At 57.2% G+C, this 24,344-nt stretch overlaps 1 protein-coding gene and 1 non-coding gene across 2 annotated transcripts; both read left to right on the plus strand.

Annotated features, from left to right (window-relative positions):
• Positions 1-5,863: 5,863 nt before the first annotated feature.
• LOC135271762 (U4 spliceosomal RNA) lies at positions 5,864-6,001 on the plus strand. The gene has a single exon (XR_010339892.1). It is a non-coding gene; the product is annotated as a U4 spliceosomal RNA (small nuclear RNA).
• A 6,963-nt stretch (positions 6,002-12,964) lies between these two features.
• Positions 12,965-22,766, plus strand: PLCD3 (phospholipase C delta 3). The gene is made up of 13 exons (XM_064369462.1): positions 12,965-13,030; positions 13,116-13,251; positions 14,508-14,736; positions 15,057-15,258; positions 15,411-15,555; positions 17,117-17,269; positions 18,401-18,550; positions 18,660-18,810; positions 19,934-20,050; positions 20,688-20,854; positions 21,035-21,170; positions 21,251-21,400; positions 21,558-22,766. The coding sequence occupies exons 2-13, from the start codon at positions 13,171-13,173 to the stop codon at positions 21,644-21,646; spliced, it is 1,770 nt and encodes a 589-aa protein (XP_064225532.1). The 5' UTR covers positions 12,965-13,030; positions 13,116-13,170; the 3' UTR covers positions 21,647-22,766.
• The last annotated feature ends 1,578 nt before the right edge of the window (positions 22,767-24,344 follow it).

Here is a 24,344-nt window from a genome sequence, read left to right on the forward strand (position 1 = left end):
TCCTCTCGCCACCGCCTCCGACTCCCTCCCGCGCTGCTAAGTTTCTTCGCTCGCCGAGGCGCTCAGAGCCGGGGCCGGGCCGGAGCGGCGCCCTGCTGCCCTGTCCCCGCGCGCAGACCCCGGGCCCGGCCCCGGCCTCTCGCCGAGCCATGCTGTGCGGCCGCTGGAGGCGCTGCCGCCGCCCGCCGGAGGAGCCCCCGGTGGCCGCCCAGGTCGCAGCCCAAGTCGCGGCGCCGGTCGCACTCCCGTCCCCGCCGACTCCCTCCGATGGCGGCACCAAGAGGCCCGGGCTGCGGGCGCTGAAGAAGATGGGTCAGTGATGGGCAGGGGGCTGCGCGGTGGGCGCGGACCGTTCCCAGGCGCACAGTCTGGGGCGCTCTAGGGAGCCGTTCGTGGACTCCCCAGGCTGCACGGGGCTGGGAGGCTATGGTGAGGGGCGGAGGGCCAGCGCCGTCCAGCCGGGCGTCGCACCTGGGGTCACCCAAGGGTCCCGGCGAGCCAGGCGCCCAGGATGTTCTTTGCTTCCCACCAGGGGGCACTCGCGGGGCGTCTGGAGGGCGAATTCGGACACCGGGCGCTGATGGGGGTCCCCAGGGAGAGTGGGAGAGGGAGGCTTGGGGTGGCCCTCGCCCGCCTCCCCATCAGTATCTACGGTCTGCCAGGGCGTCTTGGGGTCTTGCGGCCCTTAGGAAGGATGCGAGTTTGCGGCTGGCCTCCGCGGCAGAGGCTGGCCTCCCCAGCAGCCCTCCAACCCGCGGCCCCACAGGGGTGGCCACAGCCACACTGCCCTGGCAGGACTGGTCTAACCAGTAAGAAAGTCCGAAAGCCAAGGCTCTCATCTCAGATTTGGGGAAGTCAATCGTGCAGAAGGAATGTAACTGGCTCACTGGAACGTCACAGAGGCAGCTGGTGCTGGATGGGTTACACAGGTGGTGTCTTGTAATCTTCCTCGACTTCCTGAGAGAAGGAGGGTGAATCCCTATTTCAGAGGTGAGGAAACTGACTCGGAGACGGCAAGGAATTTGCCTGTGACCACACAGCCAACAAAGGGCACGGTGTGAGTAGCACCCTGGCAGTGCTCCACCACGTGGCCCCTGGGACCCTCTCTGAGTCCAGGCAAAGTGGGACCCGCAGGGTGGTAGAGGGCTTGCATGAGGGGGCGCTTGTGAGAGCGTTGTCTGACATGTAAAGGACCTCCCCACTGAAGTGCTGCGTTGGAGCTGCTGTTGCTAGTCAGTGATGGAGATGCCAGGTGTGGAGCTCGGGAGCAGAAGGACAAGGCTGCCAGGCACCCCGTGTGAAACTTGGGGCAGAATTCAGGGTTCCTGATTGCCAGTTTTGCTTTCTTGTTGCCCTCACTCATTCCACCTGAGCGCTATGTCTGGGCGCTGTGCCTGGCACTCTGCTTATTGAGACATAAGACACCGTCTCTGCCCTGCCACCCATTCAACCACGCATGCATTGGACAAGCACTTAAGCAGTGCCCATCGTATGTTACAAGCACTTGTGGAGTGCCTATGGTATGCTCTGCCCTGGGACTCCTGCCCTTAGATAGCCAAGGTTCCAGCAGGGAGGTCAGACAATGAAACAAAGGAACAGGACCCTGGGGACCAGGGACGGGGGCAGCACATGAGGGGATGGGGAGCCAGTGAGGCCCCTGGCTGGCCCCAGCTGAGGAAGACCAGAATGGCAGAGGGGAGAGGCTGGGGGTGTGGGGAGCTTCTCCAGGCCCTCCCTGGAGAGTCATGGACTTTATCTGGAGGGCATCAGGAGCCCCAGGAAGGGCTTGGGCAGGGGTGAGTGTGGAGAGTGGGGGGCAGGTTGGATGAAGGCAGGGGAGAAATTGGAGACTGAAGGAGGGAGGCTGAGGAGTTAGTTGGGCAGGGGGTGGGGACCAGGCTTGGGAGACCCTCAGGATGGACTCCAGAGCTCCCAGGAGATACGTCGGGCTGGACTCTGTGATTGGCGGGTGTCATTCTCTGGGCTAAGAAGTGGTGTGGTTTGGGGAGTGGCAGGTGGCCGTGGTGGGGTGAGCTATCACTGGGATGACTGAGGGCAGCCCTGGGACCCAGCTCCTGCAGGGTCCTTGGTGCCACAGAAGGGCTGAGGGGAAGCCCGGTGCCCGTCGACTTCTTCATTCCACACGTTTGCTGAGTGCCATCAGTGGGCCAGGGCACTGTGCCAGGGGCTGAGGCTGCAGAGATGAGTAGCACAGAGCTTTGCCCTCGGGGAGTGCACAATTCAGTAGGCAGAGTCACATGCAGACAAATCATTACAGCTGAGCCCGGCCTCGGCCCTCATCAGCTGAGTGAGGCTGCACGGGAGCTCTGGGCACCTCACCAAGGTGACACTGTCGGGAGCTATGTAGGTATCAGAATGTCATCTCTGCCACCCTCGTTCCCCATCACTTCCCTGTCCTGCTGAGTGACAGCATAGAGAGGAATGTTGAGTCCGAGTCTGTGGGGAATGACCCTTCCCCAGGCCACGGAGAGCCCAGGGACAGGGTGGAGAAGGAAACCCAGTCTTGGGGCCCAGCCCCTTGGGACATGAGGGGCCAAGGCCTAGGCCTGTCACCCAGGTAGCCTCCCTAGCCCCACCCTGCCCCTGCTGTCACCACACCCCTTAGCCTAACAGAGAATAGATTTTATGTCAAATCATGGAGGGACTAGGGCAGGGAGTGGCTCAGAGGGGCCCGAGGACGGAAAAGGCCTTTAGAGCCACACTAGGGAGACTCAGATGAGTGGGAGAAGGAGGAAGAAAACACCCCCATGGTGAGTCAGAGTCCTTTGTGCCCCCATTATCCCACTCCCAGGCTGGGCTGCTGACTTGCAGGGATTCGTGAAGAGAGGAGCGTAGTCCAGTGAGCACCTGCCATGCATGAGGCTCTGTGCTGAGCTTGCATCAGACCTGATCCCACCCAATCCTCAGATGTCCCCGTGCGGGAGGTGCTGTCCTCACGGCACATTACAGATGGGAAGCTCCAGGCAGAGGGTGAAGTACCCGCCAAGGCCACATGCCTGCCTGCTGCCAGAGCCTAGTTTCCGTGGCAGTTCCCAGTGAATACTTTTTATTGCTGTTTATGACACAGGGTCTTACTCTCGCCCAGGCTGGAGTGCAGTGGCACAATCATGGCTCATTGCAACCTCCAATTCCTGAGCTCAAGTGATCCTCCCACCTCAGTCTCCCAAGTAGCTGGGACTACAGGCATGTACCACCATGCCCAGCTAATTTTATTTTTATTTTTTGTAGAGTTGGGGTCTCACTATGTTTCCCAGGTTGGTCTTGAACTGCTGGGCTCAAAGGATCCTCCTCCCTTGGCTTCCCAAAGTGCTGGGATTACAGGTGTAAGCCACTGTTCTTGACTAGCCTTGTGAATATTAATTAACCACTTTGTAACTGTCCCAGGCGCTTTTCACATATTATCTCATTTAATGCTCACAATACTATGAGATGGGTGGTAGCAGCAGCCTTCTGTTACGCATAAGGAAACAGGTTCAGAGAGGTTTGGTAACACTTGCCTAGGGTTCCAAGCTAGGAAGTAGCTGAGACAAAATGTGAACCCAGGCAGTGTGGCCCACAGTCTGCTTGTCACACGGTGACTGATGGAGAAGCTGATACCTGCAGGGGGCCTGCTGGCCGCTCCTCTCCCACGGGGCCCTGCCAGCCCCCAGGAGTGTCCTCATAGGGCTGCCAAATAAAATACGGAACACCCAGTTAAGTTTGGATTTCAGCTAAACTCGTAATTTGGAATGTATTTATACTAAAAAATTATCTTTTGTTTATCTGAAATTCACATTTAACGGATGTCCTGGATTTTCTCTGGCAGTCCTCTGTCCCCAGAGCCCCGTGTGTGCCTGTTCCCTGATGCTCCACCCCTTGCCCCTCATCCTCCCCTGGGCAGAGCGCTGAGTGGGCAGAATCCTGCCCGCTTCCCTCCCGGCCTGCACACACTACCAGGTGCCCCTGGTGAGAGGGCTCGCCCCATGGCCTGCCTGGGATGCCTCCCGCAGGGTGAGTGGGACTGCTGTGGGTGGCTGGGCAGGTGAGGGTCCTCAGAACAACCCCGAGCCCTGGCAGGTGCCTGGTCTGGGTGGTGGGAGAGCGGGCAGCCCTCCAGGCTTAGCAGGGGCTTGCTAGGTGGGACTGGAGGGCTGGCTTTGCCAGGGCCTGCAGTCTCCCCTCACATCTCTCCCTATTCCCCACCCTGACTTCTGCACCCAATCAGGCTTCATGCCTGTTCTGGTCCCACAGAAAAGGGTGCTGCCACCCCCCGATCACTGTGTCTGGCCAAGGGCCAAGGAAGTCACCGCCCGCCTTTCCTGACTTTGTTGATTCTCCAAGGAATGTCTGGACTCTGGCGCTGAGCCCCTGCCAGGCTCTAGCCCTGGGTGTGGCAGCCAGCTGGGACACGGGGGACATGCTTGGTGCTTGAGGTGTGGAGGGGGCTGAAGGATTAGCTAGGTGGGAGGGTCTTTGGGACCCCTCACCATCGTGTATCCTCTCCCAGGGCCTCACGGCCCCGGCCACCTGGAAACACTCTCTGCTCCCTGCTCGGCCTTGGCCATGGCTGCTGGCTGTGGCAGTTCCCTGCATGACTCGCATTCCTGTGGAGCCCTGTGCGTACCTCCCAAGTGGGAGCCGCCTGCCTCCCCCTGGCTGACCCACCTTCCTCCCTCTCCACCCATGAACCCTGTTCACACACACACACATGCACTCACACACGCTGACACACTCACATTCACTCACACTCACAGACACTGACACACACTCCCGGTCTCTGCACGCACCCCCCGCACACCCTGCCCTTCGTGCCACCCCTCGGGGACACGCCTGGACAGAACACTCCCGCCCTCCCCTCAGCTGCCCTGGCGCCTGTCTCCTCCTCGCAGCCTCCGTGCCCATCCCTGCCTGGGGCGGCCTGCACTGTTTTCAGCACACAGGGCTTGCCCTCTCTGAGCTCAGTGGTGCCTGTGAAAAGGGTGGGATTTGGGGCCCCTTCTGGCTCTGACATGGTGGTTTCTGGTCCCTGGTCTTGGCTACCCTCACAGAACTGCTCAGGCCCCAGACCATACACGCCCCAAACTGCCCGGGCTGCAGGTGGAGGCTCAGACACTGGGCTTGCCCTTTCCTCATCACGCCTGCCCCCTCTCTGGGGGCTGAGATAAGCGGGCAACTGGGGAAGGCGTCTGAGTCTCATCTGTCAACACTGCATTGGACGGGAGGTGCCGCTGGCTGTCCTGGTCGGGGGAAGGTCCCAGCTGGAGGCCATGGGACTGAGGTGACAGATGGATCAGAACACGTGGGTGCCTCTTCCCACCTGGGGCACTGACTCACTTCCCCAGGTTCCCTGCCTCAGTTTCCCTCTTTGTGATTATTTACTGGACACCGTGTGCTTGTACCCGTTGTGAAGACACATAGCCCTTTGGGGCCAGACTCCCCCAACTTCCACCACATTTCAGCTCCACTGGGTGCCGACCTGGCTGTGTGCCCTTTTTTTTTTGAGACGAAGTCTTGCTGTGTCGCCCAGGCTGGAGTGCAGTGGCGCGATCTCGGCTCACTGCAACCTCCGCCTCCTGGGATCAAGTGATTCTCCTGCCTCAGCCTCCCGAGTAGCTGGGACTACAGGCACGCACCACCACACCCAGATAATTTTTGTATTTTTAGTAGAGACGGGTTTTTGCCATGTTGGCCAGGCTGGTCCTGAACTCCTGACCTTAAGTGATCCACCCACCTCAGCTTCCCAAAGTGCTGGGATTACAGGCGTGAGCCACTGCGCCCAGCCCAGCTGTGTGCCTCTTCAACACTATTTTTGAGATATTAATTCACTTACCATATAATTTGTCCATTGAACGTACACAGTGGGAACTTTGCACAGTGGCAGTATTGTAGCCAATGAGGTTTATCTGAGGTGCAATTATTGCTAATTGAAAACTTTTCCCAATACCCTGACATAACTACTTGAAATACAGTTGGCATTGGCAATTGACAGTCCCTATGGAGACTGAATTACTTAAAAATAATGATAATGAAATAAAAAATGGAAAGTACACAGTGAGGAGCACTTTGGGAGGCAGAGGGGTTGACTTGCTTGAGGTCAGGTGTTTGAGACCAGCCCAGGCATCATAGTGAGACCCCAACTCTACAAGAAAAATTTAAAAATTATTCAGGTGTCGTGGCGCAAATCTGTAGTCCCAGCTCCTCAGGAGGCTGAGGCAGGTGGATTAGTTGAGCCCCGGAGTTTGAGGCTGCTGCGGTGAGCCATTATTGTGCCACTGCGCTCAAGCCTGGCTACGGAAAGAGACCCTGTCTCAAAAAAAAAATGTATGCAATGGTTTCCAGCATATTACATCATTAAACTTTAAAAATCATGGTAAAGCCGGGTGCAGTGGCTCACACCTGTAATCCCAGCACTTTGGGAGGCCGAGGCGGGTGGATCACGAGGTCAAGAGATCGAGACCATCCCGGTCAACATGGTGAAACGCTGTCTCTACTAAAAATACAAAAAATTAGCTGGGCATGGTGGCACGTGCCTGTAATCCCAGCTACTCAGGAGGCTGAGGCAGGAGAATTGCCTGAAACCAGGAGGCGGAGGTTGCGGTGAGCCGAGATCGTGCCATTGCACTCCAGCCTGGGTAACAAGAGCAAAACTCTGTCTAAAAAAAAAAAAAAAAAAAAAAAAAATCATGGTAAAATAGGCTGGGTGCCATGCCTCACTCTTGTAATACCAGCACTTTAGGAGGCCGAGGCGGGCAGATCACTTGAGGTCAGGAGTTCGAGGCCAGCCTGGCCAACATGGTGAAACCCCCATCTCTACTAAAAATACAAAATTTAGCCGGAAATCCCTTGAATCTGGGAGGTGGGGGTTGCAGTGAGCTGAGATCGTGCCACTGCACTCCAGCCTGGGCAACAGAACGAGATGCCATCTCAAAAGAAAGAAAAATTATGGGAAAATGCATACAACAACCTTGGCCATTGTAACCACGTTTAAGTGGTTAATTCGCTGGCATTAATTACATTCACACTGTTATGCAATCATTACTGTTACCTATTTCCAAAACGTTTTCATCATCCAAACAGAAACTAAGCATCCAGCAGTGACTCCCCATTACCTCCCCATTCCTGCCCCTGGTAACCTCTCAGCTACTTTCTGTTGCTATGAGTTTGCCTGCTCTGGGGACCTTAAATGGGCAGAATCACATCGTGTTTGTGATTTGGGGTCTGGCTTCTCTTACTTGGCGTGATGTTTTCAAGGTTCATCATACTGTAGAATGCGTCAGATTTCACTCCTTTACGTGGCTGAATACTACTCCTCTATATTGATAAACCATATATTGCTTATACACTCATCTGTCTTATCTGTTTTTTTGTTTTGTTTTGTTTTTTTGAGACAGAGTCTCGCCCTGTTGCCCAGGCTGAAGTATAGTGGTGCAATCTCAGCTCACTGCAACCTCTGCCTTCTGGGTTCAAATGATTCCCCTGCCTCAGTTTCCCTAGTAGCTGAGATTACAGATGTGCACCACCATACCTGGCTAATTTTTTGTATTTTTAGTAGAGACGGGGTTTCACCATGTTGGTCAGGCAGGTCTCAAACTCCTGACCTCAAATGATCTGCCCGCCACGGCCTCCCAAAGTTCTGGGGTTATAGGCGCCCGTCTGTTGATGAACACTCGGGTTGCTTCCACCTTGTGAACCTTGTTTTCCCTGATTTTCCCTCATTTTTACTGCTATTAATTTGTGATTGTCTCCACTCACTCAATCACTGGCCCAGCAGCTGCGGGATTAAGCCAGAGATGGTTCAAGTAGATAGAAAACCCACGGGAACAATAGGAGGCGGGCAGCTTGTGCACCTGCTCAGAGCAGGTAGGAATGAGGTCAAGGGGACATCTGTGGGTTTGGGCCTGGCAGGACCTATAAATGTTTACTGGGTGGCTGGATGGAGAGCCACAGCCCTCGCTGCATCATTGCCCTCCCTCTGACCTTGCCTCCTTACCTCTGTTGGTCCTGCCCCCCCACTGCCGGACACCCCAGTCCCCTCACTTCTCCAGGGTTCAGAAGCACAAGCAGTGGGGAAACAGTGGCACCCACCGAGAGACTCAGCACCTGGCCCTGCCTGGGACTGCACCGTCCTTCTGTTTGGCTTTTCCACAGGGTGTGTGGTTGAGGGGCAGTGCCAGTGTGTGGGGCATCCTGGAATGTCACCCCTTCCCCGAACAGATTCCTGGGGAGCTGAGGGTAGGAGCTAGGAGTTGGGGCCCCCTCCATTGGGAGCCTGCCCTAGTGGGGGCCCAGTCACGTGTTCTGGCTGCCTGTGTTGATGGCCTGTTTGCAGAAGGCTCTGGACAGAGCAGGCCCTGGTGACTCACCTCCATTTCCGGCCTTAGTCACTCACCCCCCTACACCCATGAGCTTGGCATCAGAGGGCTGGCCTGGGTAGGGAAGGCGGCCCCTGGCTGCAGAGCCTGGTTGTCATGGCAACAAGCAGTCCCCTTTCCCACGGCCGGCCCAGTGGGTGTAGGAGGGTGTGCCCAAGTGTGGTAGCACTGCAGGCGCCCCCTGACCATTCTGCCCTCACCCCGTCGTTGCTCAGGATGGGACGATTTAGAGGCTGCCTAGACCTGGTGGGTAGGGGGGTCTGGTGAGCTCCCTGGCCTGGCACATGCTGTGTATGCCCAGCTCTTTGTCTGGAAAGAGGAGGGTTCCACTTTCCCCTTCCTGACCAGGGGGCACTGAGTGGGCATTCACTCAGAGGGCCACAGTCTAGACCCTGAGGGACCCTCTGGAGCTATTGGGACCACAGGCTGGCCCTAGACAGTCATGGCCTCCTAAGGAGGCAGATTTCTCCTCATGCCCCCGAGACCCTGATTTTCAGTCACGGTCAAAGTAGGTTTTAAAAATACAGATGTCCGGGCTTCATCCCACACCAGCTGGGTGAGACGCCTTGGGCCGTGGGGTCTGCAGCCTCTCCCTGGCGATTCTGATGCACAGCGAAGGTTGAGAAACCCTGACCTGCGAGGCCTCTGCCCTGAACTCCAGACAGACGGGGCAGGGCTGGGGGTAGAATTTGCTTAGTTCCCCATCTGCCCATCTACCTGCCTGCCCCTTCAGTAAATACTCGCTGGGACCCTGGCTCTGGGATGAGCACGGTGATGAGGAGATAAGGCCTCCTTCTGCCCTCAGGTTTATTAAAATATATAGGTGGGTTTTGTGTTTTATTTTAATTAAAGCAAAAAGTGCTGTTAGTGGTCAGAGAGGGAGAACTCCCACTTGAGGACAAATGAAGGAAAGCTTCCTGGAGGAGGTGATATCTGAACTGGTCCTTCCAGGACTCAGACAGGAGGAAGAGAAGAAGGGAGAAGGATCCTAAAAAGGGTCCAAGAGAGGGTGAGAGGAGATGGTCCAGAGATGCAGACTCAATTCCTTAGGTCAGAGTTTGCAATTGGGCAAGCAGGGGCCTTGGGGTGGCAAAGCCAAACCCAGTATCGGGCTTGTCGAAATAAAGGGAGGAAGAGAGGCCCACTGTCATATTTTCTTTAAACCCTCACAGGGCTATTGGTTTTTGTTTTTTTCAATTTGATTTACTTGCCAACATTAGAAAATCTGGAGGCCTTGCACACAGATCTAGATTCCGGTTCTCTGGACACTCTGGGCCCTCATCTGCTCCTGGCTGCGCCCCACCTCCGAAGGCCATGGACTCCCTATTTACCCAGTCCCCACCTCTTCTATTGTCTTCTGGCTCATAAATCTTTGGTTGTGACTCTCGTTGAGGCATTGTGGAGCAGGGCATGGCACCATCCGGGCTGGGCATCACGTGTTTCAGGGGGCTAGAGCCAGGAGAGGGTGGCACCTCTCCAGGGCACAGTGTTGGTCATGCTGCAGAAACCCCGGGATTTTGGATTTTGCAGCAGGTATGATTGTGGTCTCCATTTTATGGATGGAAAAACATGAGGCTTAGTGCCGGGTTAGTGCCACCGGGCCATGTATTAAATAACTGGGAAGTGACAGAATTGAGACTTACTCCTCAGACTTCTGAATTTAGAAGCACTAGAAGAGCTGTGCGTGCAGGGCCCAAGGGCAGAGGCGCTGGAGCCCGGCCTCCAGAGCCCGGAGCAGCCTCTACCACTGTGGAATTCTGGTAGGTTACTTAAGCTTCCCTGAGCCTCAGTTTCCTTGTCTGTCAATACATGAGCAGGGCCTGCACACAGGAGGTGCTTTGTAAACACTTGCTTTTATTTATTTATTTATTTATTTATTTGAGACGGAGTTTCGCTCTTGTTACCCAGGCTGGAATGCAATGGCGCGATCTCGGCTCACCGCAACCTCCGCCTCCTGGATTCAGGCAATTCTCCTGCCTCAGCCTCCTGAGTAGCTGGGATTACAGGCACGCGCCACCATGCCCAGCTAATTTTTTATATTTTTAGTAGAGACAGGGTTTCACCATGTTGACCGGGATGGTCTCGATCTCTTGACCTCATGATCCACCCGCCTCAGCCTCCCAAAGTGCTGGGATTACAGGCGTGAGCCACCACGCCTGGCCTGTTTATTTATTTTTTAGAGACAGAGTCTCACTCTGTTGCCCAGGCTGGAGTGCAGTGGTGCAATCTCAGCTCACTGCAACCTCCACCTCCTGGATTCAAGTGATTCTCGTGCCTCAGCCTCTCCCGAGTAGCTGGGATTACAGGCGCATGCCACCACACCCAGCTAATTTTTTTGTATTTTTAGTAGAGATGAGGTTTCACAATGTAGGCCATGCTGGTTGAACTACTGTCCTCAAGTGATCTGCCCACCTTGGTCTCCCAAAGTGCTGGGTTTACAAGCATGAGCCACCACTCCCAGGGTGGTGGTCCAGGGACAGGGTCTCAGATTGTTGCCCAGGCTCTTCTGCAGTTCCTGGCTTCAAGTGATCCTGCCATCTTGACCTCTTGAGTATCTGAGATTACAGGCATGAGCCACCGTGCCCGGCCAACATTTGCTTTTATTAAGAAAGGTGGACACTGTGGCTGGAGAGTGCATGTGGGCTGAGGGGCCATGTGGTGGGTGGCATTGGCTGGGCAAGAGGGAGCACCAAATGTCACAGGAGACCTTCCTTTTGGCAGGGTCCCACCAGGTACCAAGAGGACACGTGGAGATCAGCCGGGCAGGGCTGGTCCTGGAGACCTCAGCCTGTGACTTTGGAGCCAGGGTGGGCTCTGCTGCCCTCCTTGTCTTTGGGAAAGCAGAGCCAAGGTGCTTGGGTTGCAGGGAGATCTAGGTTAGATGGTGAGACCTTCCTGACAGCTGCAGTTTCACATCAAGGAAAAAGACTGTTGGAGGCAAATTCTGGACTTGAAGGCAGGAAGCCATGTGGTGGGGGATAGTGGCAGAAAAGGCAATTTTTTTTTTTTTTTTGAGATGGAGTCTCACTCTGTTGCCCAGGCTAGAGTGCAGTGGTGCCATTTCGGCTCACCGCAACCTCCACCTCCTGGGTTCAAGCGATTCTCCTGCCTCAGCCTCCTGAGTAGCTGGGATTACAGGCATGCACCACCACGCCCAGCTAATTTTTGTATTTTTGGTAGAGACGGGGTTTCACCATGTTGGTCAGTCTGGTCTAGAACTCCTGACCTCATGATCTGCCCATCTCGGCTGCCCAAAGTATTTTTTTTCTTTTTTGAGATGGAGTCTTGCTCTGTCACCCAGGCTGGAGTGCAGTGGCATGATCTTGGCTTACTGCAACCTCCGCCTCTCAGGTTCAAGCGATTCTCCTGCCTCTGCCTCCCGAGTAGCTGAGATTACAGCTTCATGCTACCACATCCAGTTAATTTTTGTATTTTTAGTAGAGACAGGGTTTTATCATGTTGGCCAGGCTGGTCTCGAACTCCTGACCTACAGTGATCCGCCCGCCTTGGCCTCCCGAGTGCTGAGATTACAGGCGTGAGCCACCGCACCTGGCCAGAAAGGGCAACCTTTAGTGAGGCCTGAGTCCCAGGCACTACCTGAGGGCAGTTCCAGGCTGAGGGACTGCAGGGCCGCTGCTTGGAAGGACGGAGATAGGATCCCGGTGGGGGCTAGGGGGGCGCTTAGGGCCCCAAACCCCAAAGCCAAACGCAGTGCAGGAGGCTTCTTACAATTGGGGAGGAGGGGAAGCCTGTGAGGGGCAGGAAGCTCACTGTGGGGCGAAGGCCTGGGTTTGGAGAGGCTGGGGGATGGGGCAGCAGGTCCTAGGGGAGGGCGGAGGAGCCTCCGGGCAGGGATGGCCTGACGCCCCGGGTCCTCCCGCCCCCGGCAGGCCTGACCGAGGACGAGGACGTGCGCGCCATGCTGCGGGGCTCCCGGCTCCGCAAGATCCGCTCGCGCACGTGGCAGAAGGAGCGGCTGTACCGGCTGCAGGAGGACGGCCTGACCGTGTGGTTCCAGCGGCGCATCCCGCGCGCGCCGTCGCAGCACATCTGTGAGCCGCCGGGGGGCGCCGGGCGGGAGGGGAGGCGGAGACAGGCCCGGTTCTCCGTCGCCCTGACCGGCCCTCCCCGCAGTCTTCGTGCAGCACATCGAGGCCGTCCGGGAGGGCCACCAGTCCGAGGGCCTGCGGCGTTTCGGGGGCGCCTTCGCGCCGGCGCGCTGCCTCACCATCGCCTTCAAGGGCCGCCGCAAGAACCTGGACCTGGCGGCGCCCACAGCTGAAGAGGCGCAGCGCTGGGTGCGCGGCCTGGCCAAGCTCCGCGCGCGCCTGGACGCCATGAGCCAGCGCGAACGGCTGGACCAATATCCTACCGGGGCTGGGAGGGAGGGCCCCATCCTTGGAGAGTCCCCAGGCCCGGGGGAGGCAGGTCCCTGTGCTGAGGGCGCACAGTCTAGGTCGGAGCCCTTGGTCTTCGGAACTGAGGGTGGGGACACGCGCCCTGGCCAGGCCCGAGCTCCCACCAGGAGGGGTGGCGCGGCCCCTCCTTCAGGGAGGCCTGAGGCCTTCTGAGGGTGGAGACAGGGCCTCCTCTCTTTGGGGAGCCCCAGGCCTGCGGAGGAGACACTGCTACTGTGCTCTGGGAGCCCCCAGACCCAGGTGGGGGTGATTTACCGGGCAGTTACCTGGGGGTGGGTGGGTGGGTGCGTGAGAGCCTGGCGTGTTGCTGGTATTTCCTGAGCAGCCACACCTGGATCCACACCTACCTGCACCGGGCTGACTCCAACCAGGACAGCAAGATGAGCTTCAAGGAGATCAAGAGCCTGCTCAGAATGGTCAACGTGGACATGAATGACATGTACGCCTACCTCCTCTTCAAGGTGGGCTTCCGCCCTGAACCCTGGCCCCTGGCTCTGCCGTCACTCTGACCTCTGCCTGCCCCCAGCCATTCAAGTCATCAGCTCCCCTGCCCTCCCCACCCTGCAGCTTTCTTGGAGGGAGTAGCTTCTCCTTGCACAAAGGCAACATCTGGGTTTAGTTATCTTTTTGCCTCTCCCGAGGCCACTGGGCCAGGAAGGGAGTGGGAAGCCAGGGCCCAGAACTTTCCTCACCCACAGTCAGAGCCCAGAGGTGGGGTCGTACCTTCCCACCCCTCCAAAGTGAGCTGCAAAGCTGTTTTCATATCCCCGAGTCTGCGGGGCACCTTTTGCATGTGGGTGCATAAGTCAGGAGTCAGCCTGTGGGCATGCATGGGCACAGATACACACATGTACCCTTCTCTGCGACCCTCCACTGTGGCACAGGTGGACACCTCATGCATGGGAGCACGGGGCACACAAGAGTGGGCTCGGCAGCGAGAGCCCAGCTGGAGCACATGGCAGACCCGTGTGCATGTGGACTGTGGGACCCCCCTGTGACCCCGAAAGACAGGAGAGCCCATGGCAGCTGGACCCCTGGCCACAGCTTCACAGGGATGCTCCATGAATTCTCATTGACTTGTTCTCAGTGACCCTGGGTGTGACTGCGTGCGTGTCAGATAGTAACATGTCCACCTGGGAAAGTATGAGGGCCCTGTCTTGGCCCAGGGTCACCATTTTTCCTACCATAACTTGATTCCTGGGGTAGGTCCTGGTGCAGAGGGGCAGACAGTGAACCCGAGAGACCTTCCTTAAAGTCCAGCTCTGCAGGCCAGGCTCAGTGACTCACCCTTGCATCCTAGCACTTTGGGAGGCCTAGGTGGGAGGATTGCTTAAAGCCAGGAGTTTGAGATCAGCTTGGGCAACCTAGCAAGACCCCATCTCTACAAAAAATACAAAAATCGGCCAGGTGCAGTGCTGCGTACCTGTGGTCCCCGCTGTCCAGCGATTTGGAAGGCTGAGGAGGGAGGCTGTAGTGAGCTATCATCATGCCACTGTGCTCCAGCCTGGGTCACAGAGAAAGACCAAAAACAACCAAACCAAAAAATCCCGCCCTGCAGTTTCCCAGCTGTGTGAGCCGGAGTCACAGTCTTACTCTGCTTTCCCACCTGTGCAGTGGGGAACGTTGCCTCCTCAGATGTGGTAGATGACAGATGGGTCTAAGGGGCCAGGTTTCCTGGAGTGTCCGTCTTCTCTGAGCTTCTCCTGTTGCTCCCCAGGAGTGCGACCACTCCAAAAACGAGCGTCTGGAGGGGGCTGAGATTGAGGAGTTCCTGCGGCGGCTGCTGAAGCGGCCCGAGCTGGAGGACATCTTCCATCAGTACTCCGGCGAGGACCGGGTGCTGAGTGCCCCCGAGCTGCTGGAGTTCCTGGAGGACCAGGGCGAGGAGGGCGCCACGCTGGCCCGCGCCCAGCAGCTCATCCAGATCTATGAGCTCAACGAGACAGGTGGGGGGCGGCACGGCCATGACGTGGCACCTGACAGGGCCGTGTTCCCAGCTCAGCGGGTTCTGCTGTGGGCTGGCTGTGGGCACCATCTCGGGCAGGTTACCTCGCCTCCTCCAGACTCAGCTTCCACATCTGTAAAATGGCACAACAGTGTGTCTTCGTTCCAGGGTCTGGTCAGAGGTTAAGTGGCATGACTTAAATGGAGTCTAGTCAGTAGATAATAATGACTAGTCATTGTTCCTGAGTGGGCCTTGGGGCATTTGAAGCTGGACATGGGGGATCCCCATATTGCCTGATGCCCTCTCCTGCCACCCCTGCAGCCAAGCAGCATGAGCTGATGACACTGGATGGCTTCATGATGTACCTGTTGTCGCCGGAGGGGGCTGCCCTGGACCCCAGCCACACGTGTATGTTCCAGGACATGAACCAGCCCCTCGCCCACTACTTCATCTCCTCCTCCCACAACACCTATCTGACCGACTCCCAGATCGGGGGGCTCAGCAGCACTGAGGCCTACGTTAGGTACCATAGTGGGGGGTGAATGTGGCCGGGAGCCTGCTTGGGGAGGGACATGAGGCTGGCTTCCTGGGGCCTTCCCGGTTCAGCCTGCCTGCTGCCCTGCTCTGTGGCACTCACTTGACACCTTCCCCATCCACCCATCTGTCCATCGACAGGGCCTTTGCCCAGGGATGCCGCTGCGTGGAGCTGGACTGCTGGGAGGGGCCAGGAGGGGAGCCCATCATCTACCACGGCCATACCCTCACCTCCAAGATTCTCTTCCGGGACGTGATCCAAGCTGTGCGTGACCACGCCTTCACGGTGAGCCCCTGGGATGCCCAGCCCCAGCCCCAGAGCCTTCCCAATGACCCCGTTCTGCACCCACATGCCAGCTGCCCTCAGTCCTTCTAGAGGAAACCCTTGCCCAGAGAATCATTCCTTCACTCGGTGCTGCTGGGATAAGTGGCCACTAGGGTGGACTGAGCGGAATGAGCTGCCACGTCGTATTTGGGAAATATGCTTGCACTCTCATATTTGGGAAATGTCTTAAAATCACAATTTCCAGAAGAAAACCTTGGGGGGAGGGAAGGACACTTTAATCATGATTTCCAAAGAATAAATCAGCCGCAAGAGAAGCTCAACAGTGACATCTGCAACTTCGGTCACAGTGTGCAGATCTTACCATCAGCAAATGAGGGGAGGAGGGTTTTCAGCATAACTGACACGGTCAATGTCATTCACATGTAAAGAGCATTTCTGGGGCAGCTGCGGTGGCTCACACCTGTATTCCCAGCACTCTGGGAGGCTGACTCGAGGATCACTTGAGGCCAGGAATGAGCAAATAGCGACATTCTGTCTCAACAAAAATAAAAATTAGCTGAGCGTGGGGGCATTCGCCTGTAGGCTGAGTTGCTGAGGAGGCTGAGGTGGGAGGATCACTTGAGCCCAGGATTGGAGGATGCAGGGAGACTGATTGCACCACTGCACTTCAGCCTGGTTACAGAGCGAGAGGAGAATAGCTCGAACCGGGGAGCTGGAGGTTTCAGTGAGCCAAGATTGTGCCACTGCACTCCAGCCTGGTAACAGAGTGAGACTCCGTCTCAAAAAAACTAAATGAAATTAAGTTTTAAAAAATCAGCCTGGCACAGTGGTTCATGCCTGTAATCCCAGCACTTTGGGAGGCTGAGGCAGGCAGATCACAAGGTCAGGAGTGTGAGACTAGCCTGGCCAACATGGTGAAACCCCATCTCTACTAAAAATACAAAAAATTAGCCGAACATGGTGGCGGGTGCCTGTAATCCCAACTACTTGGGAGGCTGAGGCAGGAGAATCACTTGAACCAGGAGTAGGCGGTTGCAGTGAGCTAAGAGTGTGCCATTGCACTCCAGCCCGGCCGACAGTATGAGACTCTGTCTCAAAAAAAAAAATCAGCTGGGCATGGTGGCTCACATCTGTAATCCCAGCACTTTGGGAGGCCAAGGTGGGTGGATCACCTGAGGTCAGGAGTTTGAGACCAGACTGGCCAACATGGTGAAACCCCATCTCTACTAAAAGTACAAAAATTAGCCAGGGGTGGTGTCGGGTGCCTATAATCCCAGCTACTCAGGAGGCTGAGTCAGGGAGAATCACTTGAACCTGGGAGACAGAGGTTGCAGTGATCTGAGATTGCACCACTATACTCCAGCCTGGATGACAGAGTGATACTACATCTCAAAAAAAAAAAAAAAATCATTCCTGCAGCCTCTTGGAGAGTCTACCCCTTCCCTGGGTTCTCCAGAGCCCTGCCTTTGCAAGCCTGTCCTGAAGGGTCTGGGAGCCAGGTGTTGGGAGGTACTGGCAGAGGGAGGAGAGTGGCTCTGAGCAGCTGCTCTTCCCTCCCCAGCTGTCACCCTACCCTGTCATCCTATCCCTGGAGAACCACTGCGGGCTGGAGCAGCAGGCTGCCATGGCCCACCACCTCCGCACCATCCTGGGGGATATGCTGGTGACTCAGGCGCTGGACTCCCCGAATCCCGAGGAGCTGCCATCCCCAGAGGTGATGCCCCAGCCCCTAGCCTGGGTGGAGGGAGGGTCTGGTGGGGTCCACCTCCCACCCCTGCTTGCGCCACCTCTCTGGTTCAAGACCCCTCACCTCCCGCTGCCTTAACCTTTCTCTGTTCTTCGTTCGTCTGTCGTCCCCTGGTCTTGTCCTTCTGCTGCCCTCTGGCTCTCCATTTTTCACTAGACGCCCCTCACACGCACTCTCTTCTGTGACCTGGCTCTGCCCTGCCGGCCATGTGTCCCTGCCTGGAGAGTCCCGCAGGCTCTGCCATTCCCGCCTGCAAGGCCTGCGTTGACACTTTCTCCACCTGGAAGTTCCTTCCTGGCCATCCACACTTGCCAAGCATCACCTGCTTAGAATTCAGCTCAGCTGCCACCGCCTCTTCCTGTGGCCTCATGCACCTCCCCAGCTCTTGGGCCAGTGGGGGCCTCCTGTTCTACCCCAGACCCCAGAGCGCGTCCACTGCCCTCTTAGGACATTGATTCTTTCCGGGATCCTTGAGAAAACTCTCCTCCTACTCCCAATCCCCAACATGCAGGCAGGGTTGACTCACTTTCGTGTGTGAGTGTGAGACGTGCTTTCTGTTATTAGTGTGAAAATCACACCCATATGGTAAAAGAAAACTGAGCTGTACCAGGGGCTGCGATGAAAGTGCTTTCCCCGCTCCGCTGACCTGTTCTCTTTCACAAGAACTGTCTCCAACTTTCTCGCGTGTCCTTTGAGAATTTCCCCACCCATGTTACCTGTGTACGTATGTGTACCGTCTTCTCTTTTAAATGGTACCAAAAAGGGTCCTGTGATTACAGGTTGTAGCCTCACTTCTTCCACTAAGATCTTTTCTGAAGAGGGCCCCTTCTCTTTCAGTCCTGAGTTGTTGCATGCATTTTAGTGGCTGCTGCGTATATTCTGGTGCTGAGGGACCTTAGGAACCATCCCTCCCTTCCCAGTAGCCTCCTAGGCTGTTCTCCATTCTTTGCTATTGGAAACATCCCTCATCTGTGTCTCTCCTTTCCTGCCTCCCACCCCCAACCAGCCCCTCACATGGTGGTGGTTGAATAACTGACTGGCCCGCCTCCCCAAGGGCAAGAAGGCCTAACCCTTCACCCTCCACGTTGGCCCCCACAGCAGCTGAAGGGCCGGGTCCTGGTGAAGGGGAAGAAGCTGCCGGCTGCTCGGAGTGAGGATGGCCGGGCTCTGTCGGACCGGGAGGAGGAGGAGGAAGAGGAGGACGAGGAAGAAGAAGAGGAGGCAGAGGCTGCAGCGCAGAGGCGGCTGGTGAGAGCTGGTGGGCTGGGGTGGTTGCGGGGGAGTGGTGGAAGGTGGGAGGACGGGAGAGGGGAGTGGGGCCCGGCTGAGCCCTGATGAGGCTGGTCTGATCTCCCAGGCCAAGCAGATCTCCCCGGAGCTGTCGGCCCTGGCCGTGTACTGCCAGGCCACCCGCCTGCGGACCTTGTACCCTGCCCCTGGTGCCCCCCAGCCCTGCCAGGTTAGCTCCCTCAGCGAGCGCAAAGCCAAGAAACTCATCCGGGAGGCAGGTAGGAGCTGGGGCACTGGGTGTCTGGGGCGACAGGGTGCTGGGGGCGCCTCCTGAACTGGGTCTGGAAAAGGAGTTGAGGGGGCTTTGGGAGACAGTAAAGAATCAAGGCCGGGCACAATGGCTCACGCCCATAATGTCAGCACTTTGGGAGGCCGAGATGGGTGGATCACCTGAGGTCAGGATCAAGACCAGCCTGACCACATGGAGAAACCCCATCTCTACTAAAAATACAAAATTAACCTTGGGGTGCCAAGGCGGGCAGATCACCTGAGGTCGGGAGTTTGAGACCAGCCTGACCAACATGAAGAAACCCATTCTCTACTAAAAATACAAAAATTAGCTGCGTGTGGTGGTGCGAGCCTATAATCCCGGCTACTCAAGAGGCTGAGGCAGGAGAATTGCTTGAACCCTGGAGTCAGAGGTTTTGGTGAGAGCTGAGATCACACCATTGCACTCCAGCCTGGGCAACAAGAGCAAAACTCCATCTCAAAAAAAAAAAAGAAGTCAAGAGGACCACAGAGAGGGGCTGGGCTGAGGGAATGAGGGCCCTGCATATTTCCAGGGTGGATGGAGGGGAGAGGGGCAAGCTGCAGGAGGCCTGCTGTCTGCCTTCAGAGCCCCGTGCTGGGGCCGGCCATAGAGGGTGATGGGTCAGGCTGGACTGGGGCCTGGGGGAGCCCAGCAGCAGGTGCGACATTGGGGAGGGGTTCCTGGGGCAGGTGATGCTGAGAGGACACATCACCTGGAGGAAGAGGAAGCAGCCAAGTGAAGAGGGGGAGGGGTTTCCAGACAGGAGGAACAGGTTGTTGAAAGCCTGGTGGGCGTGACCTGAGGGGAGTTCCAGGATCCCTGGTGGAGCTGGAGGGCTGCAGGCATTCAATGAACTTCATCAGGAACAGGGAATTGGGGGCTGGGGATGTGGGGCCAGGATGTGTGGCTGGAGGGGGTCCCCACAGTCTCCTCAGTGAGTTCCCCTCTCACCGTAGGTCAGAGGAGAATGGGGAGCGGGGGCAGGGCGAGCTGGGGATGGCCTTGGCCTCTGTTCCCTGGAGGTTACAGGCCTGGGCTTTGGGTGAGGGACCTCTGGGGTCTGTCACAGTCTCACCTCAACTCTGCCCCAGGGAACAGCTTCGTCAGGCACAATACCCGCCAGCTGACCCGCGTGTACCCGCTGGGGCTGCGGATGAACTCGGCCAACTACAGCCCCCAGGAGATGTGGAACTCGGGCTGTCAGCTGGGTAAGTTGGGGCCACAGGAGCGGGAGCAGGCAGGGTGCTGCAGTGTGGGGGAGGCCTTGGCAGTCAGGGGCCCACACAGCCTTCCAGGCAGTGGAAACATGCATTTTGTTGATTATTTTTAAAGTTGCCAGCAACGTAGGTGGGAAAAGCAAATCAGGCTCGTTTGTTCTTGACAGTGTACAAGTCTCGCATTTTTATGATGGCAGAAATTAAAACCTCCACTCCCATATCCCCCAGACACACACACACCCCCACACACCTGGCAGTCCCACTAACTCAACACCGATGAGGGCAGGCTCTGGGGGACACTGAGCCCCACCAACGGAGGGCCGTATCATCTCCTGGGGGTGAGGATGGAAACCCAGGCTTCCTCAGACCCCTGACCCAAGCGTGGCCCTGAGGGTGGGGGCTTTTTCAGCACCTCCCACCCCAGCCTTGAGGGATCCCAGGGCAGAGGTACAGGTGATAGTGGGGGCTGGGTCCTTGAACCCCCTCCCCTGAAGTCAGGTAGGGGCAGAGCAGCACTAAGCAGACAGTGGGACCCCAGGCCCTTTGTAGAGAGAAATGCAGTCCCCTGAAACTGAGTAGTGAGGACAGGGCCGCTATGAGCCCTGCTCTGATCCTGCTGTGTCCACAGTGGCCTTGAACTTCCAGACGCCAGGATACGAGATGGACCTCAATGCCGGACGCTTCCTGGTCAATGGGCAGTGCGGCTACGTCCTGAAACCTGCCTGCCTTCGGCAACCTGACTCGACCTTTGACCCTGAGTATCCAGGACCTCCCAGAACCACTCTCAGCATCCAGGTCAGCAGGCTGGACCGGGCCCCAGCCTGGGGTCAGACTGGTTCTGGACCCTTTGTGAGGTGGAGGAAGGCAAGGGAGGTTGGGGACAGGTTGGGAGTTGGGGGAGGTCTGAGCTTGAGGCCCATGAGGGGATTGCCAAGGTGGGCGTGGGCCCCAGCCACTCCCTTCCCCGCCCCACAGGTGCTGACTGCACAGCAGCTGCCCAAGCTGAACGCCGAGAAGCCACACTCCATCGTGGACCCCCTGGTGCGTGTTGAGATCCACGGGGTACCCGCAGACTGCACCCGGCAGGAGACAGACTACGTGCTCAACAACGGTGGGCGGCCGCAGGTGGAAGCGGGGTGCAGGGTGGGTCCTGGGGCCCCCTGGGCTCTGACTGCCACCCCTGTGCCCTAGGCTTCAACCCTCGCTGGGGGCAGACCCTGCAGTTCCAGCTGCGGGCTCCGGAGCTGGCGCTGGTCCGGTTTGTGGTGGAAGATTATGACGCCACCTCCCCCAATGACTTCGTGGGCCAGTTTACACTGCCTCTTAGCAGCCTCAAGCAAGGTTGGTGGAGGCTGGTGGGGATGGAGAGGGATGTGGGTCCAGGCCCCGCGGACCCTGTTCACCTTTGTGCCTTGAATTTCCTGTCCTGAACCAGGCTGGGCTGGGCCAGACCTCCAGGGTGGGCAGAGGATCTGAGGCCTGGCTGTCCTCCCCACAGGGTACCGCCACATACACCTGCTTTCCAAGGACGGGGCCTCACTGTCACCAGCCACGCTCTTCGTCCACATCCGCATCCAGCGCTCCTGAGGGCCCAGCTCACCTGCCCTGGGGTTCCACGAGTGCCAGTCCATGTCCTCTGCAGAGCCCTCTCCTCCTCTGGAGTCGGGTGGTGGGAGTACCAGCCCCCTAGCCTGCCCACTTGGCCCACTCAGCCCACTCGCCAGGCGCTGGTCTCACCTGGGTGCTGAGGGCTGCCTGGGCCCCTCCTGAAGAATAGACAGGTGCTTGTGTGACTTCAGTGAGCTCCAGCCCTTCAGTGGGCCCTGAGATGGCCCAGCTCCTCTTATCCTCATTGTGACTTATAAAGAGCTGAGCCTGTTGCTGCCAGGAGACTTGGGGAGGCAGGACAACTGTGGGCCCTCAGTCCCTCTCTGTCCTCCAGTGGGCCATCCCAGCCTCCTTCCCCCAGAGGAGCGCAGGCATCCACTTGGCCCCAACCCAGGCTTAGCCAGCCCCCAAGCCCTCCTTTGCCCTAGGCCTTCTGGACTCCTCCCTTCGGCTCCAGAACCTGTGCTCCCCTTCCCTTCTTCTTCTTCTTTTTTTTTTTTTTTAAATAAGATGGGGTTTCTTCACCATGTTGGTCAGGCTGGTCTTGAACTCCCGACCTCAGGTGATCCGCCCACCTTGGCCTCCAAAGTGTTTGGATTACAGGCGTGAGCCACCGCGCCCGGCCCCCTTCCCTTCTTAAAGCAAGAAGAGGGCGCTGAGGTATGAAGTCCTGGGGAATCTGGCAGTAGGTTTTGGTTTTTATTTTTTGAGACAGGGTCTTGCTCTGTCACCCAGGCTGGTGTGCAGTGTTGCAATCACGGCTCACTGCAGCCTTGAACTCCCAGGATCAAGCAATCCTCCCATCTCAGCCTCCTGAGTAGCTGGGACTACAGGCGCAGGCCACCACACTTGGCTAATTTTAAAATTTTATTTAGAGACGCGGAGGGGGGGTCTCCCTATGTTGCCCAGGCTAGTCTCGAGCTCCTGACCTCAAGTGATCCTCCTGCCCTGGCCTCCCAAAGTGCTGGGATTTACAGGCGTGAGACACTGCCTGGCCTGGCAGTAGGTTTGTAACTGTGTCATAGAAGATCCCTGGAGAAGACAGTAGAAGGAGGCTATCTAGTTTAAAAAATAAACAAGCACGTTTATTTTACCCTGAGCACTCCCTGAGCACCTCTATGCTGCCACCCCCACAGGCCCATGAGGAGGACAGGGCTGGACGAGTCCCTTGGGCCTCTTCCTCAGCAGGGTGTGGACTTGTCTAAGACAGCCAGAGGGTAGCTGCAGGAGATGCCACAGCTCAAAATAGCCCGACCCCTGCTCCTGGCTTAAAGCTACTGTATCACAAGACTGTCTGAGGACACCAGTCCACAAGGTCAGCGCCTACCCGCAACACACACACACACACACACACACACACACACACACGAGGGACCTTGAATGAGGAAGGGACAGGAGTCTGAGGGACCCTCAGACAGACTGCCACTCTCCAGGCTTAGCTGCATTCAAGGCCTGTCTGCTCAGTGGGCAAATCCCAAGGACATGGGCTTCCTTTCCCCTAGCCAGCCAGCCTTTTACATGAAGGCTGGAAACCCTTCATTATAGAAATGCTATAGGCCTCTATGGAAACGCTGGGAGAGTGCACTGGACACCAGATGACAGAATCCGGAGAAAATCCTGCATCCACCCTGACAGCAGGGTGACAACGTGGAGGCCTGCAGTTTCAGCTTCTGCCAGGCAACAGTGCTGACACTGGACAAGGGCAGAACTTGACATTAGTCCTGTCCCCAGAGGGTGACCTGGAACTGGGCTGGGATAGGCCTTAAATTGGCCCCAAGCCCCAAAGAAACTAAAACACAGGGCTGGGGCAGACTCCACCTTCCAGCAACTCCAAGAACCAATGTGGAAAGTGGCAGCGTCCCCCGCTCCTTCATGCTGGGAGTGGCGTTTGGGTCTCATGAACATGTGTGTCTGAAAGAGAATAATCAGCATCAAAAGGGCCCAGAAGGAATGGGCTGGGCCACGCAGTCCAGGCACCTAGCACTCAGGGCTGTCAAGAGGGTCAGGCTGCCAAACTGCAGCGCCAGGGTGGGAGGCGCTACCAGGCGAAGTCCAGTTTCAGCAAATGAAGAGCCATTAGCGTTGCCTGACCCCTGCAGAGCCAGCTCTGGCCAAGGCCTGGTTGTGGGGTCTGGGTCAGGTGAGCCCCAGACCCAGGGCTGAGTCCCCATCCTGCTTGGCTTCTCTGGTTTGGTATCTGGTATCAAGAGGAAGGGCCGAAGGCTAGGATGAGGGCCCAGTGCTGGGAAGACTGCCTTGCAAGGGGAAGAGTCTTTAAGGAAGTGAACTGGGAGGCAGAAGCAAGGCAGAAATCACAGCTTTTAACCCCGGAGGCCCATGGATAGAAACCACACATAGGGCTATGTTCTCTCAGCCCAAAGCTAAGGGCAGGAAAGAAGACATAAGCCACAGGGGCCCAAGTGACGTGGTCTGGGGTAGGAGGGTTGGGGGGCCTATGAGGGGTCAGGCAGGCCCTGTGTCCTCTCAGCTTCCCTGGAAAGGGGTTTGGAGGCACCAGCCATGGACCTGAAAAGATCAGGGGGTCAGGGAATGGATAAATTCTGGAGGATAAGAACAGGGGGAATGGGAAGTCTTGAACACAGCTACTGGGGCTCAGCAACTTGCCATGTTAAAATGTACCACTGGACCACCTGGCCAGTGGCACAGGAGGAGAGAC

Source organism: Aotus nancymaae, unplaced genomic scaffold, assembly GCF_030222135.1.
Source record: "Aotus nancymaae isolate 86718 unplaced genomic scaffold, 86718_ANA_hifiasm-v0.15.2.pri h1tg000089l, whole genome shotgun sequence".
Taxonomy (NCBI): Eukaryota; Metazoa; Chordata; class Mammalia; order Primates; family Aotidae; genus Aotus; species Aotus nancymaae.